At 45.0% G+C, this 21,389-nt stretch overlaps 1 protein-coding gene across 1 annotated transcript in view; it reads right to left on the reverse strand.

Annotated features, from left to right (window-relative positions):
- The window catches only part of LOC135548856 (CXADR-like membrane protein), a 128,486-nt gene that overhangs the window by 21,387 nt on the left and 85,710 nt on the right, over nt 1-21,389 (reverse strand). The window contains exon 2 of the mRNA XM_064978887.1: nt 4,434-4,591. Coding sequence (XP_064834959.1) covers nt 4,434-4,591 — 158 coding nt within the window. The remainder of the gene's footprint in view (nt 1-4,433; nt 4,592-21,389) is intronic.

Below are 21,389 nucleotides of genomic sequence, written 5' to 3' on the forward strand. Positions count from 1 at the left end.
CCCATTGCAGGTATTACATATCACCATGGATATTAAAGTGTATAACCCCCATTGCAGGTATTACATATCACCATGGATATTAAAGTGTATAACCCCCATTGCAGGTATTACATATCACCATGGATATTAAAGTGTATAACCCCCATTGCAGGTATTACATATCACCATGGATATTAAAGTGTATAACCCCCATTGCAGGTATTACATATCACCATGGATATTAAAGTGTATAACCCCCATTGCAGGTATTACATATCACCATGGATATTAAAGTGTATAACCCCCATTGCAGGTATTACATATCACCATGGATATTAAAGTGTATAACCCCCATTGCAGGTATTACATATCACCATGGATATTAAAGTGTATAACCCCCATTGCAGGTATTACATATCACCATGGATATTAAAGTGTATAACCCCCATTGCAGGTATTACATATCACCATGGATATTAAAGTGTATAACCCCCATTGCAGGTATTACATATCACCATGGATATTAAAGTGTATAACCCCCATTGCAGGTATTACATATCACCATGGATATTAAAGTGTATAACCCCCATTGCAGGTATTACATATCACCATGGATATTAAAGTGTATAACCCCCATTGCAGGTATTACATATCACCATGGATATTAAAGTGTATAACCCCCATTGCAGGTATTACATATCACCATGGATATTAAAGTGTATAACCCCCATTGCAGGTATTACATATCACCATGGATATTAAAGTGTATAACCCCCATTGCAGGTATTACATATCACCATGGATATTAAAGTGTATAACCCCCATTGCAGGTATTACATATCACCATGGATATTAAAGTGTATAGGTATTACATATCCCCATTGCAGGTATTACATATCACCATGGATATTAAAGTGTATAACCCCCATTGCAGGTATTACATATCACCATGGATATTAAAGTGTATAACCCCCATTGCAGGTATTACATATCACCATGGATATTAAAGTGTATAACCCCCATTGCAGGTATTACATATCACCATGGATATTAAAGTGTATAACCCCCATTGCAGGTATTACATATCACCATGGATATTAAAGTGTATAACCCCCATTGCAGGTATTACATATCACCATGGATATTAAAGTGTATAACCCCCATTGCAGGTATTACATATCACCATGGATATTAAAGTGTATAACCCCCATTGCAGGTATTACATATCACCATGGATATTAAAGTGTATAACCCCCATTGCAGGTATTACATATCACCATGGATATTAAAGTGTATAACCCCCATTGCAGGTATTACATATCACCATGGATATTAAAGTGTATAACCCCCATTGCAGGTATTACATATCACCATGGATATTAAAGTGTATAACCCCCATTGCAGGTATTACATATCACCATGGATATTAAAGTGTATAACCCCCATTGCAGGTATTACATATCACCATGGATATTAAAGTGTATAACCCCCATTGCAGGTATTACATATCACCATGGATATTAAAGTGTATAACCCCCATTGCAGGTATTACATATCACCATGGATATTAAAGTGTATAACCCCCATTGCAGGTATTACATATCACCATGGATATTAAAGTGTATAACCCCCATTGCAGGTATTACATATCACCATGGATATTAAAGTGTATAACCCCCATTGCAGGTATTACATATCACCATGGATATTAAAGTGTATAACCCCCATTGCAGGTATTACATATCACCATGGATATTAAAGTGTATAACCCCCATTGCAGGTATTACATATCACCATGGATATTAAAGTGTATAACCCCCATTGCAGGTATTACATATCACCATGGATATTAAAGTGTATAACCCCCATTGCAGGTATTACATATCACCATGGATATTAAAGTGTATAACCCCCATTGCAGGTATTACATATCACCATGGATATTAAAGTGTATAACCCCCATTGCAGGTATTACATATCACCATGGATATTAAAGTGTATAACCCCCATTGCAGGTATTACATATCACCATGGATATTAAAGTGTATAACCCCCATTGCAGGTATTACATATCACCATGGATATTAAAGTGTATAACCCCCATTGCAGGTATTACATATCACCATGGATATTAAAGTGTATAACCCCCATTGCAGGTATTACATATCACCATGGATATTAAAGTGTATAACCCCCATTGCAGGTATTACATATCACCATGGATATTAAAGTGTATAACCCCCATTGCAGGTATTACATATCACCATGGATATTAAAGTGTATAACCCCCATTGCAGGTATTACATATCACCATGGATATTAAAGTGTATAACCCCCATTGCAGGTATTACATATCACCATGGATATTAAAGTGTATAACCCCCATGGCAGGTATTACATATCACCATGGATATTAAAGTGTATAACCCCCATTGCAGGTATTACATATCACCATGGATATTAAAGTGTATAACCCCCATTGCAGGTATTACATATCACCATGGATATTAAAGTGTATAACCATGGATATTAAAGTGTATAACCCCCATTGCAGGTATTACATATCACCATGGATATTAAAGTGTATAACCCCCATTGCAGGTATTACATATCACCATGGATATTAAAGTGTATAACCCCCATTGCAGGTATTACATATCACCATGGATATTAAAGTGTATAACCCCCATTGCAGGTATTACATATCACCATGGATAAAGTGTATAACCCCCATTGCAGGTATTACATATCACCATGGATATTAAAGTGTATAACCCCCATTGCAGGTATTACATATCACCATGGATATTAAAGTGTATAACCCCCATTGCAGGTATTACATATCACCATGGATATTAAAGTGTATAACCCCCATTGCAGGTATTACATATCACCATGGATATTAAAGTGTATAACCCCCATTGCAGGTATTACATATCACCATGGATATTAAAAACCCCCATTGTATAACCCCCATTGCAGGTATTACATATCACCATGGATATTAAAGTGTATAACCCCCATTGCAGGTATTACATATCACCATGTATTACATATCACCATAAAGTGTATAACCCCCATTGCAGGTATTACATATCACCATGGATATTAAAGTGTATAACCCCCATTGCAGGTATTACATATCACCATGGATATTAAAGTGTATAACCCCCATTGCAGGTATTACATATCACCATGGATATTAAAGTGTATAACCCCCATTGCAGGTATTACATATCACCATGGATATTAAAGTGTATAACCCCCATTGCAGGTATTACATATCACCATGGATATTAAAGTGTATAACCCCCATTGCAGGTATTACATATCACCATGGATATTAAAGTGTATAACCCCCATTGCAGGTATTACATATCACCATGGATATTAAAGTGTATAACCCCCATTGCAGGTATTACATATCACCATGGATATTAAAGTGTATAACCCCCATTGCAGGTATTACATATCACCATGGATATTAAAGTGTATAACCCCCATTGCAGGTATTACATATCACCATGGATATTAAAGTGTATAACCCCCATTGCAGGTATTACATATCACCATGGATATTAAAGTGTATAACCCCCATTGCAGGTATTACATATCACCATGGATATTAAAGTGTATAACCCCCATTGCAGGTATTACATATCACCATGGATATCCAAGCAGAGCCTGTAAAGTGGGCGAATGAGATTTTATTTCCGCGGATAAACCGCAAGCCTAGTAAAGGATCATTCGCCCAAAGGCAAACTGTAGCAGCAGCACTTTTATTAACCAGCAGGGAGAGAGTGGAAGGAGAAAGTAGGAGGACGTATTGGTCTAACGAGCCTGACAGCACCTTGGAGGCCAAATGGAAAGAAAACCCACCTGCCAATTCCCAGTCATAAAAAAGAGCTGCAGATGGATTCAGTGAAACCAGAATGACAAAAACAAGACAGCCTGCATGCTGAAAGAGGCTCTGAAGTTGAGAGAAGTGGATGAGAGTTTGATTCAGTCCTTTGGGGGTCCTCCTAGTCATTGAGAAGAGGGGGTCCCTATAGACTAATATTGGCCTCAATGAACTGGAGATAGTGACGCACTGTATCTTATGTCATGAAGTCATATGTTATGTCATCTTATGTCATGCGGTAGTAATGCCCACTGCTCTCGAGCTTCGTGCTCCCTCCTCCCATATACTTCTCTCTTTCCTGTACAAAGGAACACACATATATGCTATACTTTCCTCTGGTTCTATGATACATCTCAATAGTATGGAGTTGCTTTCTGTACTTGTGTCCTCTCCTACTGATCTGAAAACACAGGGTAGGTGACAGCAATATAGATTCCGAAACCAGGAATCTTCTTTCGCATGTCTAGTTATGGAGGAAAGGACACAAGGGGAGGAAGACACTTTAGTCAAGTGAGATGCACCCCAAGTCGTCAGTCAAGTCAGTCACTCTCACCACTCTCTGCTTGGAGCTGGGCTTGAGGAGGAGCCACTCGATGTCCAGCGTGGGGGCGTCGCCTGCCCAGAACTGGTGGTGACAGGGCAGTGTGGCATTGTCCCCGACAACCCTCTTCATCTCTGTCTGGGCGCACACCGTCAACACACCCAGCAGAACTGTGTGGGCAGAGAGGAAAATGAGCTTAGAGACACATTACAGACACATACATACACTACATGACCAAAAGGATGTGGACACCTGCTCGTCAAACATCACATTCCAAAATCATGGGCATTAATATGGAGTTGGTCCCCCCTTTGCTGCTATAACAGCTTCCACTTTTCTTGGAAGGCTTTCCAATAGATGTTGGAACATTGCTCCGGGGACTTGCTTCCATTCAGCCACAAGAGCATTAGTGAGGTCGGGCACTGATATTGGGCAATTAGAACTGGCTCGAAGTCGTTCCAATTCATCCCAAAGTTGTTTGATGGGGTTGAGGTCAGGGCTCTGTGCAGGTCAGTCAAATTCTCACTTTGTGCATGGGGGCATTGTCATGCTGAAACAGGAAAGGGCCTTCCCCAAACTGTTACAAAGTTGGAAGCACAGAATCGTCTCGAATGTCATTGCATTCTGTAGCGTTAACATTTTTCTTCACTGGAACTAAGGGGCTTAGCCAGAAGCATGAAAAACAGCCCCAGACCATTATTCCTCCTCCACCAAACTTTCCAGTTGGTACTGTGCATTGGGGCAGGTAGAGCTCTCCTGGCATCTGCCAAAACCAGATTATGAAGTCTGATCAATCACTCCAGAGAAGGCATTTACAATAATCCCGAGTCCAACGGCAGTGAGCTTTACACCAATCCAATCGACTGACGGTTTGCACATGGTGATCTTACATTTGGGTGTGGCTGCTCAGCCATGGAAACCCATTTCATGAAGCTCCCGACAAACAGATATTGTGCTGACGTTGCTTCCAGAGGCAGTTTGGAAGCAGGTTGCAACTGAGGACAGATTCAGCACTCGGTTCCGTTCTCGGTTCCGAGCTTGTGTGGCCTACCACTTCACAGCTGAGCCGTTGTTGCTCATTTACATTTACATTTAAGTCATTTAGCAGACGCTCTTATCCAGAGCGACTTACAAATTGGTGAATTCACCTTCTGACATCCAGTGGAACAGCCACTTTACAATAGTGCATCTAAATCATTAAGGGGGGTGGTGAGAAGGATTACTTATCCTATCCTAGGTATTCCTTGAAGAGGTGGGGTTTCAGGTGTCTCCGGAAGGTGGTGATTGACTCCGCTGTCCTGGCGTCGTGAGGGAGTTTGTTCCACCATTGGGGGGCCAGAGCAGCGAACAGTTTTGACTGGGCTGAGCGGGAACTGTACTTCCTCAATGGTAGGGAGGCGAGCAGGCCAGAGGTGGATGAACGCAGTGCCCTTGCTTGGGTGTAGGGCCTGATCAGAGCCTGGAGGTACTGCGGTGCCGTTCCCCTCACAGCTCCGTAGGCAAGCACCATGGTCTTGTAGCGGATGCGAGCTTCAACTGGAAGCCAGTGGAGAGAGCGGAGGAGTGGGGTGACGTGAGAGAACTTGGGAAGGTTGAACACCAGACGGGCTGCGGCGTTCTGGATGAGTTGTAGGGGTTTAATGGCACAGGCAGGGAGCCCAGCCAACAGCGAGTTGCAGTAATCCAGACGGGAGATGACAAGTGCCTGGATTAGGACCTGCGCCGCTTCCTGTGTGAGGCAGGGTCGCATGAACCTACAGGAACGGGCCACCGCCATGATGTTGGTTGAGAACGACAGGGTGTTGTCCAGGATCACGCCAAGGTTCTTAGCGCTCTGGGAGGAGGACACAATGGAGTTGTCAACCGTGATGGCGAGATCATGGAACGGGCAGTCCTTCTCCTAGACATTACCACTTCACAATATTAGCAGTTATAGTTGACCAGGGCAGCTCTAGCAGGGCAGACATTTGACTAACTTACTTGTTGGACAGATAGCATCCTACAATGGTGCCACGTTGAAAGTGACTGAGCTCTTCAGTAAGACCATTCTACTGCCAATGTTGGTCTATGGAGATTGCATGGTTGTGTACTCAATTTTATACACCTGTCAGCAACGGGTGTGGCTGAAATAGCCGAATCCACTAACTTGAAGGGGTGTCAACATACTTTTGTATATATGTACACGCACGCGCGCACGCACCAGGGTATTGGGGGTAATAATGAGCCAAAGTAGAATGGACTTCACTGCCTCATACACACAGCATGTGGAGAGGTTAGCTTTGTTGTGCTTTGATAGTGGAATCGAACCTGCATAACTCAATAATAACATTAGCCCACTGAGCTTAAGCCCAGAAATGAGCTGCGATGTTGCTCACAAATGTATTCAGGTCTCAGACAGGTTACTCCTCAAAGAAGGATAATCTCAAACAAGCATTGATGGGAGAACCACCTCTGCAAGAAAAGCATAATCCATATGAGGTGATCAATGTTCTTTTCACTGCCCTCTCCTTTGTGAAATCTACCTCAACGCTACAGCATGTCTCTATCCAACTAAGGTGTACATCTCTCCATTGAAATACATTGTAAACCTCTTTTGCAGTCTGTTTACAAGGCACTCTCCCAGTGAGACCAATGGCCAATGCAACACATCTGGGACCTTGGTCTGGATTAACTGTACAATGCATGGATCGGATGGCATTAAAATGGCATCAGGGGGGATTGACACTGAGATCAGTCTCATCACAATGGATGGCAGAAAAAAAAGCGATGAGGAAAGAACAACAGAAATGTCCCTGAGCGGCTGATTTTCTGTTGAGCTTCTGTCTTCGTCCCAAATGGCATTCTATTACCTATGTAGTTCACTAGTCACAAGTAGTGCACTATTTAGGGAATAGGTGTAACGGTTTTCTTCCGTTGAAGGAGAGGAGGACCAAAATGCAGCGTGGTTCGTGTTCAACATCTTTAATATAGACGATAACACTACAAAATACAAAACAACAAATATGAAAACCGAAACAGTCCTATCTGGCGCAATGACACAAAGACAGAAGACAATCACCCACAAAATACCCAAAGAACATGGCTGCCTAAATATGGTTCCCAATCAGAGACAACGATAAACTGTCATGTCTTATTATGTCTGTTCCTGTCCTTTCTCTTCACTCTGTCTCTCTCTGCTGGTCTTATTAGGCTACCTTCTCTGTCTCTCCTTCTTCAGCTGTTCTACATCTCCCCTAACTAGCTCATTCATCCTTTCCCACCTGTTCTCTCTTTCTCCTCTGATTAGGTCTCTATTTCTCTCTCTGTTCCTGCTACTTTCAGTGTCAGATTCTTGTTTGTGTTTTTCATGCCAGAAGCAAGCTATCGTCTCGTTTGCTTCCACCTTGTCCTATCCTGTCGGAGTCGGCCTGGCAGGTGCATCCTGCACTATACAACGTCGGAAGAGGATTTATGCCATTCCTGTTTTTTCATTAAAGAACTCTGTTTTCTGTTAAAACCGCTTTTGGGTCTTCACTCAAGTACATAACAGAAGAATCTGACCAAGAATGGACCCAGCGGCTCCGGACCCTTTTCACTCCGCCGTCGAGATCCAGGGAGCGATGCTAGGCAGACACGAGGAGGAATTGTCTGCTGCTCGACATGCTGTTGAGACCCTGGCCGTCCAAGTCTCCGACCTCACAAGACAGGTTCACCAACTCCACCTCGATCCACCGCCCACTTCCAGGGTTTCCGAGTCTCCGGAGCCCAGGATCAACAACCCGCCGTGTTACTCTGGGGAGCCCACTGAGTGCCGCTCATTCCTCACTCAGTGTGATGTGGTGTTCTCTCTCCAGCCCAACACTTACTCCAGGAGCGCAGCCCGCATCGCCTACGTCATTTCTCTCCTTACCGGACGGGCGCGTGAGTGGGGCACGGCAATCTGGGAGGCGAGGGCTGAGTGTATTAACCAGTATCAGGACTTTAAGGAGGAGATGATACGGGTTTTTGACCGTTCTGTTTTTGGGGAGGAGGCTTCCAGGGCCCTGTCTTCCCTATGTCAGGGGAATCGATCCATAACGGATTATTCTATTGAGTTTCGCACTCTCGCTGCCTCTAGTGACTGGAACGAGCCGGCTTTGCTCGCTCGTTTTCTGGAGGGTCTCCTCGTCGAGGTTAAGGATGAGATCCTCTCCCGGGAGGTTCCTTCCAGTCTGGACTCCTTAATAGCTCTCGCTATTCGCATAGAGCGACGGTTTGATCTTCGTCGCCGAGCTCGTGGAAAGGAGTTCGCGTTCTCCGTTGCTCCCCTCTCCACATCACTGCCACCTGCCGCATCACTGCCACCCTCCTCCGCCGGCTCGGATGCTGAGCCTATGCAGCTGGGGGGTATCCGCATCTCGGCCAAGGAGAAGGAACGGAGAATCACCAATCGCCTCTGTCTCTACTGCGGCTCCGCTGGTCATTTTGTCACCTCATGCCCAGTAAAAGCCAGAGCTCATCAGTAAGAGGAGGGCTACTGGTGAGCGCAACTACTCAGGTCTCTCCTTCAAGATCATGCACTACCTTTCCGGTCCATCTCCGCTGGCCCGGTTCATCTGCTTCCTGCAGTGCCTTGATAGACTCTGGGGCGGAGGGCTGTTTTATGGACGAGACCTGGGCTCGGGAACATGACATTCCTCTCAGACAGTTAGGGAGCCCACGGCCTTGTTCGCTTTAGATGGTAGTTCTCTCCCCAAGATTCAGCGTGAGACGCTGCCTTTAACCCTCACTGTCTCTGGTAATCATAGCGAAACCATTTCTTTTTTAATTTTTCGTTCACCTTTTACACCTGTTGTTTTGGGTCATCCCTGGCTAGTGCGCCATAACCCTTCTATTAATTGGTCTAGTAATACTATCCTATCCTGGAATGTTTCTTGTCATGTGACCTGTTTAATGTCTGCTATCCCTCCTGTTTCCTCTGTCTCTTCTTCACAGGAGGAGCCTGGCGATTTGACAGGGGTGCCGGAGGAGTATCACGATCTGCGCACGGTGTTCAGTCGTTCCAAGGCCACTTCTCTCCCTCCACACCGGTCGTATGACTGTAGTATTGATCTCCTTCCGGGAACTACTCCCCCCCCGGGGTAGATTATACTCTCTGTCGGCTCCCGAACGTAAGGCTCTCGAGGATTATTTGTCTGTTTCGCTCGACGCCGGTACCATAGTCTCCTCCTCCTCTCCCGCCGGAGCGGGGTTTTTTTTTGTTCAGAAGAAGGACAGGTCCCTGCGCCCATGCGTGGATTATCGAGGGCTGAATGACATAACAGTTAAGAATCGTTATCCGCTTCCTCTTATGTCTTCAGCCTTCGAGATCCTGCAGGGAGCCAGGTTTTTCACCAAATTGGACCTTCGTAACGCCTACCATCTCGTGCGCATCAGGGAGGGGGACGAGTGGAAGACGGCGTTTAACACTCCGTTAGGGCACTTTGAATACCGGGTTCTTCCTTTCGGCCTCGTTAACGCTCCAGCTGTCTTTCAGGCACTAGTTAACGACGTCCTGAGAGACATGCTGAACATTTTTGTTTTCGTTTACATGGACGATATCCTGATTTTTTCACCGTCTCTCCCGATTCATGTTCAGCACGTGCGACGCGTCCTCCAGCGCCTTTTGGAGAACTGTCTTTATGTGAAGGCTGAGAAGTGCACTTTTCATGCCGCCTCTGTCCCTTTTCTCGGTTCCGTTATTTCCGCTGAGGGCATTAAGATGGATCCCGCTAAGGTCCAGGCTGTCATTGATTGGCCCGTTCCTAAGTCACGCGTCGAGCTGCAGCGCTTTCTTGGCTTCGCGAATTTCTATCGTCGTTTCATCCGTAATTTCGGTCAGGTGGCAGCTCCCCTCACAGCCCTTACTTCTGTTAAGACGTGCTTTAAGTGGTCCGTTTCCGCCCAGGGAGCTTTTGATCTTCTTAAGAATCGTTTTACATCCGCACCTATTCTTGTTACACCTGACATCTCTAGACAGTTTGTTGTTGAGGTTGACGCGTCAGAGGTGGGCGTGGGAGCCATTCTTTCTCAGCGCTCTCTCTCTGACGGCAAGGTCCATCCTTGCGCGTTTTCTCTCATCGCTTATCGCCGTCAGAACGTAACTATGATGTTGGTAATCGCGAACTGCTCGCCATCCGCTTAGCCCTAGGCGAATGGCGACAGTGGTTGGAGGGGGCGACCGTTCCTTTTGTCGTTTGGACTGACCATAGGAACCTTGAGTACATCCGTTCAGCCAAACGACTTAATGCGCGTCAGGCTCGTTGGGCTCTGTTTTTCGCTCGTTTCGAGTTTGTTATTTCTTATCGTCCGGGCTCAAAGAACACCAAACCTGATGCTTTATCTCGTCTCTTCAGTTCTTCTGAGGTCTCCACCGACCCCGAGGGGATTCTCCCTGAGGGGCGTGTTGTCGGGTTGACTGTCTGGGGAATTGAGAGGCAGGTAAAGCAAGCACTCGCTCACACTCCGTCGCCGCGAGCTTGTCCTAGGAACCTTCTGTTCGTTCCCGTTCCTACTCGTCCGGCCGTTCTTCAGTGGGCCCACTCTGCCAAGTTAGCCGGCCACCCCGGCGTTCGGGGTACGCTCGCTTCCATTCGCCAGCGTTTCTGGTGGCCCACTCGGGAACGTGACGCGTCGATTTGTCGCTGCTTGTTCGGTCTGCGCGCAGACTAAATCTGGGAACTCTCCTCCTGCCGGCCGTCTCAGACCGCTTCCCATTCCCTCTCGACCGTGGTCTCACATCGCTTTAGATTTTATCACCGGACTGCCTTCATCAGCGGGGAAGACAGTTATTCTTACGGTTGTCGATAGATTCTCTAAGGCGGCTCATTTCATTCCTCTCGCTAAGCTCCCTTCTGCTAAGGAGACGGCTCAGATCATTATCGAGAATGTTTTCCGAATTCATGGCCTTCCGTCAGACGTCGTTTCAGACAGAGGCCCGCAGTTCACGTCTCAATTTTGGAGGGAGTTTTGCCGTTTGATTGGGGCTTCCGTCAGTCTCTCGTCCGGCTTTCATCCCCAGTCTAACGGTCAAGCCGAACGGGCCAATCAGACTGTTGGTCGCATTTTACGCAGTCTTTCTTTTCGTAACCCTGCGTCTTGGTCAGAACAGCTCCCCTGGGCAGAGTACGCCCACAACTCGCTTCCTTCGTCTGCTACCGGTCTATCTCCTTTTCAGAGTAGCCTCGGGTACCAGCCTCCGCTGTTCTCATCTCAGCTCGCCGAGTCCTGCGTCCCCTCCGCTCAGGCTTTTGTCCAGCGTTGCGAGCGCACCTGGAAGGGGGTCAGGTCGGCACTTTGCCGTAATAGGGCGCAGACTGTGAGGGCCGCTAATAAGCGTAGGACCAAGAGTCCTAGATATTGTTGCGGTCAGAGAGTATGGCTCTCCACTCAGAACCTTCCCCTTAAGACAGCTTCTCGCAAGTTGGCCCCGCGGTTCATTGGTCCGTTCCGTATTTCTCAGGTCATTAATCCTGTCGCAGTGCGACTTCTTCTCCCGCGCTATCTTCGTCGCGTTCACCCGGTCTTCCATGTCTCCTGTGTTAAGCCCGTTCTTCGCCCCCGCTCGTCCCTCCCCCCCCATCCTTGTCGAGGCGCACCTATCTACAGGGTTCGTAAGATTTTGGACATGCGCCCTCGGGGCCGTGGTCATCAGTACCTAGTGGATTGGGAGGGGTACGGTCCTGAGGAGAGGAGTTGGGTTCCCTCTCGGGACGTGCTGGACCGTTCGCTGATCGATGATTTCCTCCGTTGCCGCCAGGTTTCCTCCTCGAGTGCGCCAGGAGGCGCTCGGTGAGTGGGGGGGTACTGTCATGTCTTATTATGTCTGTTCCTGTCCTTTCTCTTCACTCTGTCTCTCTCTGCTGGTCTTATTAGGTTACCTTCTCTGTCTCTCCTTCTTCAGCTGTTCTACATCTCCCCTAACTAGCTCATTCATCCTTTCCCACCTGTTCTCTCTTTCTCCTCTGATTAGGTCTCTATTTCTCTCTCTGTTCCTGCTACTTTCAGTGTCAGATTCTTGTTTGTGTTTTTCATGCCAGAAGCAAGCTATCGTCTCGTTTGCTTCCACCTTGTCCTATCCTGTCGGAGTCGGCCTGGCAGGTGCATCCTGCACTATACAACGTCGGAAGAGGATTTATGCCATTCCTGTTTTTTCATTAAAGAACTCTGTTTTCTGTTAAAACCGCTTTTGGGTCTTCACTCAAGTACATAACATAAACACCTGCCTCTGATTGACAACCAATCTAGGCAACCATAGACTTACATAAACACCTAGAAAGGACACACCCCATAAACATACAAAAAACCCTAGACTAGACGAAAACACATAAATCCCCCATGTCACACCCTGACCTAAGCAAAATAATAAAGAAAACAAAGATAACTAAGGCCAGGGCATGACAATAGGGTGTCATGTGGGATGCATATAATCACTTCAACTCAAAGACTTTTATAATATTATAATTATATAATATATATAATTATAATTATTATAATTATAATATTATTATAACACTTTTCTAATATCGAGTTGCACCCCCCCCCCCCCAGAACAGCCTAAATTAGTCTGGGCATGGACTGTACAAGGTGTCAAAAGCGTTCCATGTTGACTCCAATGCTTCCCACAGTTGTGTCAAGTTAGCTGGAGGTCCTTTGGGTGGTGGACCATTTTTGATTCACACAGGAAACTGTTGAGAGAAAAAAAAAACAGCAGGGTTGCAGTTCTTGACACAAGCCGGAGTGCCTGGCACCTACTACCATGCCCCGTTCAAAGGCACTTAAATATCTTGTTTTGACCATTCACCCTCTGAATGGCACACATACACAATCCAATCACATGGTCAGTCTGTCATGGAAAGAGCCGGTGTTCTTAATGTTTTGTACAACCATCAAAAACTATTTTCAGTGCCTGGTCGAGATTTTAGTTGTTGTTGTTGACAAAAGTCCATAATTACATGCTTGACCCCGGGAACGCTAAAGCCATATCACCTCTGCATATCGCCCACTCTCACATATCCTCATATATCCACATGGCTGACCAAGTCTAGGGCTTCCATGACACTAGCATAAAAGCTAATTAGAGAGCGCTAACCGATTAGCCCAACCCTCTTCCCCCCATACATGACATGATGGTGGCAATTAAGATACAGTATGTAATTAGAAGGAGCTGGAGAGAGGACAACAGGATCATTTGTAATGATTACTCAATATGGGCCTAATTAGATTAAATTGAGTGCCACTCAGAAGCTCGGGGGGTGACAAGCAGGTGTGAACAGGACCCCTTTGTAAAAGTAATGTTTTTGCTCACAAGCCACTGAAAGAGATGCTAAGTCTAGTCAGGCTAGGGCTCTGTACTCAATAAAGACTGTAGCTAACAGGCTAACTGGCCTCCTGCTTTTAGAAAATGGTGGAAAGTCTATGTCCAATATTCAGTACAAGTAATTTCTCTAGCCAACCTGGCAACAGCTACTTCCTGAATATAATAACAAGATGGCTGCCGCTAAAAGTGTTGGGTCCCTACTCCCCACTCGTTCCTGTTTTAGCACTGTGTTTCTCATAGCTATTGATCTTTGTGTAGTTAAGAACGTACCGTAAGCTTATTCAACAGGTTTCTTCACGACGTTGTCAAGGAGGGGGGGTCACGTGTGTTTGCAAAGCAGAAACGTTACATCCGTAACATTTGCACTTGCCAATGCCGTGTTAGGAGTTGGCAGGGGAGGACCTGAGAGCTCAGCAGGGACCTAGCAAGACGCTCTCTCTCTCTCTCTCTCTATATATATATATATATATATATATATATATATATATATATTTTCTGATTAAATGATTTTAATGATTAAATTAAATATACTATGACATTACACTCCCTTATAACGTTCTTTAAACATTCTCGGAATGTTTTCTGGCTTGAGTGTCATTCAGATACATGGTCGTCAGTGGAAGAAAGAAACATGACAGAGAAGGTTAAAGGATAGGTAGCATAAATGTAATCACATGTAACATATGGAAATGCATTAGTATACACATCAAAAGTCCCAATGCAAAGTTACACTTCACTTTTACATTTTTCGAGTTATTACATAAAAATGATCAGATTTCCGAAGAATGCCGTTGTTGCTATCAGCACCTAGGTTAGCTTACAGGTACATTAAAGTAAACCAAAGTTTAGCCTACTCACAGAGAACATGCCGAAAAGACAAAACAAAAAAGGAGAACAGATGAGGTACTGTACGATTAGAGCAAGCAAGTTTGATTTTATTTTTCGTGTTGAGCCCACGGCAAAAAGGCACTAGATCCTGCCATGCAAACAGGTTCCTACTAGATAACACATCCGTGAAGAGCATTAGGATGCGGCATGGCTACATCTGCCACTTCTGCTCCTTGTTTACATCACACTCCCACGTGAGTGGTGGATTTTATCTCAACACCGCTAACACTTCTGGAATGTAATCACATGCTAGCACGGCAAGAGGCTAACGTTGCGCGAGCTACCGAGCAAGCCTACGAACTTGGTAGCACAGAGTAGATTCTCCATATGATGTTGAGAAATAATGCATTGTGGGTAGTTTAGAAGATATCCGGAAATAAGTTAATAAATACAGTATGTAATAACCCAAAAACATGACTGTTTGTACTTATAGGTAACCAGATCGTGATTACAACTAAGTTACTATGTCTTTGACCACACTGTGTTCTTACTTATGCTTCCTACCCTTTAAGCAGGTTACAACTTCAGAGAAGAGATGCAAAGTGGAAAGATAGACGAAAGAGGATCCGAGAGGAGATTTTAGCTTACCAGAGACTTATCAGCAGCAGCACAGTATGCATATGCTGGCCGTGTATAGGGTAAAATGACCATGGGGCCATGGATAAAAGCCTAAATGTTAAATTGTTAATCCGTATTAGAGGTCGACCGATTAATCGGCATGGCCGATCAATTCGGGCCGATTTCAAGTTTTCATAACAATCTGTAATTGTCATTTTTGGACACCGATTATGGCCGATTACATTGCACTCCACGCGGAGGCTGCGTGGCAGGCTGACCACCTGTTACCTTGGCTCCTTGCTGCACTCGCGTAAGTTGCTAGCTAGCATTAAACTTATCTTATAAAAAACAATCAATCTTAACATAATCACTAGTTAACTACACATGGTTGATGATATTACTAGTTTAACTAGCTTGTCCTGCGTTGCAAATAATCAATGCGGTGCCTGTTAATTTATCATCGAATCACAGCCTACTTCGACAAACGGGTGATGATTTAACAAGCGCATTCGCAAAAAAAGCACTTTCATTGAATCAATGTACCTAACCATAAACATCAATGCCTTTCTTAAAATCAATACACAAGTATATATATTTTTTAAACCTGCATACTTAGTTAATATTGCCTGCTAACATGATTTTATTTTAACTAGGGAAATTGTGTCACTTCTCTTGCGTTCTGTGCATGCAGAGTCAGCGTATATGCAGCAGATTGGGCCACCTGGCTCGTTGCGAACTGTGTGAAGACCATTTCTTACTAACAAAGACCGTAATTAATTTGCCAGAATTTTACATAATTATGACATAACATTGAAGGTTGTGCAATGTAACAGTAATATTTAGACTTAGGGATGCCACCCATTCGATAAAATACGGAACGGTTCCGTATTTCACTGAAAGAATAAACATTTGTTTTCGAAATGATAGTTTCCGGATTTGACCATATTAATGACCTAACGTTTGTGTATTTCTGTGGGTTTATTATATTATAATTAAGTCTATGATTTGATATTTGATAGAGCAGTCTGACTGAGCGGCGGTAGCCTGCAGCAGGCTCGTAAGCATTCATTCAAACTGCACTTTTCTGCGTTTGCCAGCAGCTCTTTGTAATTCTTGCTTCACAGCGCTGGTTAAGACTTCAAGCCTATCAACTACTGAGATTAGTCTGGCAACACTATAGTGCCTATAAGATCATCCAATAGTCAAAGGTATATGAAATACAAATGGTATAGAGAGAAATAGTCCTATAATTCCTATAATAACTACAGCCTAAAACGTCTTAACTGGGACTCATGTTAAAAGGAACCACCAGCTTTCATATGTTCTCATATTCTGAGCAAGGAACTTAAACGTTAGCTTTTTTTGCATGGCACATATTGCACTTTCTTATCCAACACTGTGTTTTTGCATTATTTAAACCAAATTAAACATGTTTCATTATTTATTTGAGACTAACTGTCACGCCTTGGTCTTAGTATTGTGTGTTTTAGTTTATTAGTTAGTCAGACCAGGGTGTGACATGGGGTTATTTTGTATTGTATTTTCATATTGGGGTTTTGTAGTAGTTGGGATTGTAGCTGGTTAGGGGTGTGTGTGTGTGTGTGTTAATTAGGTTGGCTGCCTGAGGCGGTTCTCAATCAGAGTCAGGTGCTTCTCGTTGTCGCTGATTGGGAACCGTATTTAGGTAGCCTGTTTTTCGCTTTGCATTTCGTGGGTGATTGTTCCTGTCTCTGTGTTAGTTTCACCAGTCAGGCTGTATTAGGTTTCGTTCTGTTTGTTGTTTCTTTTGTATTTATTAGTTATTCGTGTTAGTTCGTTCGTTTTGTCTTCACTCAATAAACATGAGTAACTTACACGCTGCATTTCGGTCCGACTCTCCTTCAACTAAACAAGAACGCCGTTACAGAATCACCCACCAAACACAGACCGAGCAGCGTGTCAACAGGCAGGTGCAGCGCAAAGAGGAGCCGCGCAAAGAGGAGCCTCGTTATAAAGATTTCTGGACATGGGAGGAAATCCTGGACGGAAGAGGACCCTGGGCTAAACCAGAAGAGTGTAGCCGCCCTAAAGCGCAGCAGGCGAAGAGTAAACAGGAGCAGCGTGTCAACAGGCACGAGCAGTGCGTCAACAGGCAGGAGCAGCGCAAACGGGAGCTACACGAGAAACAACAGAAGCAGCTTCAGTGGGAGAGGCTACACCATTTGGAGAATTGGACATGGGAGGAGGAACTGGACGGAAAAGGACCCTGGGCTCAGCCTGGTGATTATCGCCTCCCCAAGGAAGAATTAGAAGCGGCTAAAGCGGAGAGGCGCAAATATGAGGAGGCAGCACGGCGATGTGGATGGAAGCCCGAAAAGCAGCCCCAAATTTTTTTTTTGGGGGGGGCTATCAGGGGGAGTGGCTGAGTCAGGAGACTAAACAAGAACGCCGTTACACTAACTTAATTTGATTGATGTATTATATTAAGTTAAAATAAAAGTGTTCATTCAGTATTGTTGTAATTGTCATTATTGCAAATAAATAAATAAAAAATCGGCCGATTAATCGGTATTGGCTTTTTTTGGTCCTCCAATAATCGGTATCGGCGTTGAAATATCATAATCGGTCGACCTCTAATCCGTATGGTCTATGATGTTCTGGCTTGGGCTGTTAGTATTGTTTCCCAGTCTGGATGAGGACAGTACAAAAATAAATATAAAAAATAGGAGTGTGTGTGTGCAGTATACGTGTATGGGGAGTTTGTGTGTGTTTGTGTGTGTTTGTGTGTGTCTGCGATTATTAACAAGCCACTTCACTGAGTGAGAGCTCAAAGCAGAGCATCAGAGAGAGAGAGACAGAGATAAAGGAGCTGGTTCCTCTGAAGATGCCCTAAGGGGAGTCGTGCTCCAGTAAATTCCCTCCTCCCCACAGCCTCCTTCCAGTCTTATTATAGGAGCACATAGGACCCAGTGGGACACATCGAGCCCCGTACCCTTCAAACTGTCCAAAGTCACGCTGCCTGTCTGACTAGCCTGCCCGCACATCCGAGTCAGCACATCGCCCGTGCTCCCTTGCTCTGCCACAGAGAAATGCTCAGATCTGAGGAAAAAAAACACAGCGACATCAAAGAGAAAACGAAAAGAGAAAAGGGCCTAACTTCCGGCTGTAAACTCAGATTATAATTATTATTTATGTTCGCCCCATCATTTGGGGTGAAGAATCCTCAGAATGCATCAGTGGGCCCAAAACATGAGGGGTTGAACGTCGACTAACTGACTGATGACTAACTGTGTGAGCTGCACGCTGATACAGTTGAAGTCAGAGGTTTACATAGACATCAGCCAAATACATTTAAACTCAGTTTTTCACAATTCCTGACATTCAATCATAGTAAAAATTCCCTGTTTTAGGTCAGTTAGGATCACCACTTTACTTTAAGAATGTGAAATGTCAGAAAAATAGTAGAGAGAATTATTTATTTCAGCTTTTATTTATTTATTCACATTCCCAGTGCATCAGAAGTTTACATACACTCAATTAGTATTTGGTAGCATTGCCTTTAAATTGTTTAACTTGGGTCAAACGTTTCAGGTAACCTTCCACAAGCTTCTCACAATAAGTTGGGTGAATTTTGGCCCATTCCTCCTGACATAGCTGGTGTAACTGAGTCAGGTTTGTTGGCCTCCTTGCTCGCACACGCCTTTTCAGTTCTGACCACACATTTTCTATAGGATTGAGGTCAGGGCTATGTGATGGCCACTCCAATACCTTGACTTTGTTGTCCTTAAGCCATTTTGCCACAACTTTGGAAGTATGCTTTGGGTCATTGTCCACTTGGAAGACCCATTTGCGACCAAGCTTTAACATCCTGACTGATATCTTGAGAAGTTGCTTCAATATATCCACATAATTTTCCAGGCTCATGATGCCATCTATTTTGTGAAGTGCATCAGCCCCTCCTGCAGCAAAGCATCCCCACAACTTGATGTTGTGCTTCACGGTTGGGATGGACAATGTGGAGTCGCAATTTAGACACACGGCTCAGACACAAGACGTATGTGGCAGGGTCTACAGGAAATCAAGGACTACAAAAAGAAAACCAGCCACATTACGTCTTGCTTCCAGACAAACTAAACACCTTCTTTGCCCGCTTTGAGGATAATACAGTGTCACCATCAAGGCCAGCTAACAAGGACTGCAGCCACCCCTCTCCTTCTCCTTGGCTGAAATGAGGAAGACATTTACACGTGTTAACCCTCGCAAGGCTGCTGTCCAAGACGGAATTCCAAGCTGCGTTCTCAGAGCATGCGCAGACCAGCTGGCTGGTGTGTTTACGGACATATTCAATCGCTCCCTATCCCAGTCTGCTGTCCCCCCATGCTTCAAGACGGCCTCCATTGTTCCTGTACCCAGAAGGCATAGATAACTAAATTACTACCGCCCCATAGCACTCACTTCTGTCATCATGAAGTGCTTTGAGAGACTAGTCAAGGATCATATCTCCCCCACCTTACCTGCCACCCTAGACCCACTTAAGTGGGCATATCACCCCAACAGGTCCACAGACGATGCAATTGCCATTACACTGCACACTGCCCTATCCCATCTGGATAAGAGGAATTCCAATGTAAGAATGCTGTCCATTGACTACAGGTCAGCATTCAACACCATAGAACCCTCCAAGCTCATCATTAAGCTGGAGGCCCTGGGTCTCAACCCTGCCCTGTGCAATTGGGTCCTGGACTTGAAGGGCCTACCCCAGGTGGTGAAGGTAGGAAACAACATCTCCACTTCGCTGATCCTCAACACTGGGGCCCCAGTGTATGCTCACGGCCTTCTGTACTTCCTGTTCACCCATGACTGCGTAGCCATGGACGCCTCCAACTCAATCATCAAGTTTGCAGATGACATAACAGTAGTGGGCTTGATTACCAACAACGATGAGACAGCCTACAGGGAGAAGGTGAGGGCACTCGGAGTGTGGTGTCAGGAAAACAACCTCTCACTCAACGTCAACAAAACAAAGGAGATGATCATGGACTTCAGGAAACAGTGGAAGCAGCACCCCCCTATCCACATCGAAGGGACAGTAGCGGATAAGGTGTAAAGTTTTAAGTTCCTTGGCATACACATCACAGACAAACTGAAATGGTCCACCCACACAGACAGTGTGGTGAAAAAGGTGCAACAGCGCCTCTTCAACCTCAGGAGGCTGAAGAAATTTGGCTTGATACCTAAAACCCTGACAAACTTACAGATGCAGAATCGAGAGCATCCTGTCGGGCTGTATCACCGCCTGGTACGGCAACTGCACCACCCTCAACCGCAAGGCTCTCCAGAGGGTGGTGCGGTCTGCACAACGCATCACCATCAACACAAATTGTCTGCCCTCCAAGACACCTACAGCACCTGATGTCACAGGAAGGTCAAAAAGATCCTCAAGGACAACAACCACCCGAGCCACCGCCTGTTCACCCCGCTACCATCCAGAACGCGATGTCAGTACAGGTGCATCAAAGCTGGGAGACTGAAAAACAGCTTTTATCTCAAGGCCATCCGTAGGCTAAACAGGAATCACTAACTCAGAGGCTGTTGCCTACATAGAGATCCATATCACTGACCACTTTAAACAATGGCACTTTAAAAATGTTAACATATCTTACATTACTCATCTCATATGTATATACTGCACCTTATACCATCTATTGCACCTTGCCTATGCCACTCGGACATCACTCATCCATATATTTATATGTACATATTCTCATTCACCCCTTTGGATTTGAGTGTATAAGGTCGTTGTTGTGGAATTGTGAGATTACTTGTCAGATATGACTGCACTGTCAGAACTAGAAGCACAAGCATTTCCCTACACTTGCATTAACATCTGCTAGTCATGTGTATGTGACCAATAACATTTGATTTGATTTGATATGAACTTCAGGCCCATTCTTAACAGTTTTTAGGGTCCATGGGGGAAGTGTGGCGAGTCACAAATAAGAAATGAACAGCTTTAAACATTGAAAGATCAGCGCATAATGTGGCAAAGCACTTTAGCTTGTCACATCAAATCACAGCATGTCAAGCATGTGACCTTTTTCCTGTCATTCCTTTTTTTTGCCGACAATCTAAATGTTTGATTGTGCCACCAGCTCTAAGTGAATAGGCCTAAAGGAGAGAGGAGAGGTGGATGCGAGGGGGGTAGCATCTGGATGATTCACATTTTG

This window comes from Oncorhynchus masou, chromosome 11 (assembly GCF_036934945.1).
Source record: "Oncorhynchus masou masou isolate Uvic2021 chromosome 11, UVic_Omas_1.1, whole genome shotgun sequence".
NCBI lineage: Eukaryota > Metazoa > Chordata > Actinopteri > Salmoniformes > Salmonidae > Oncorhynchus > Oncorhynchus masou.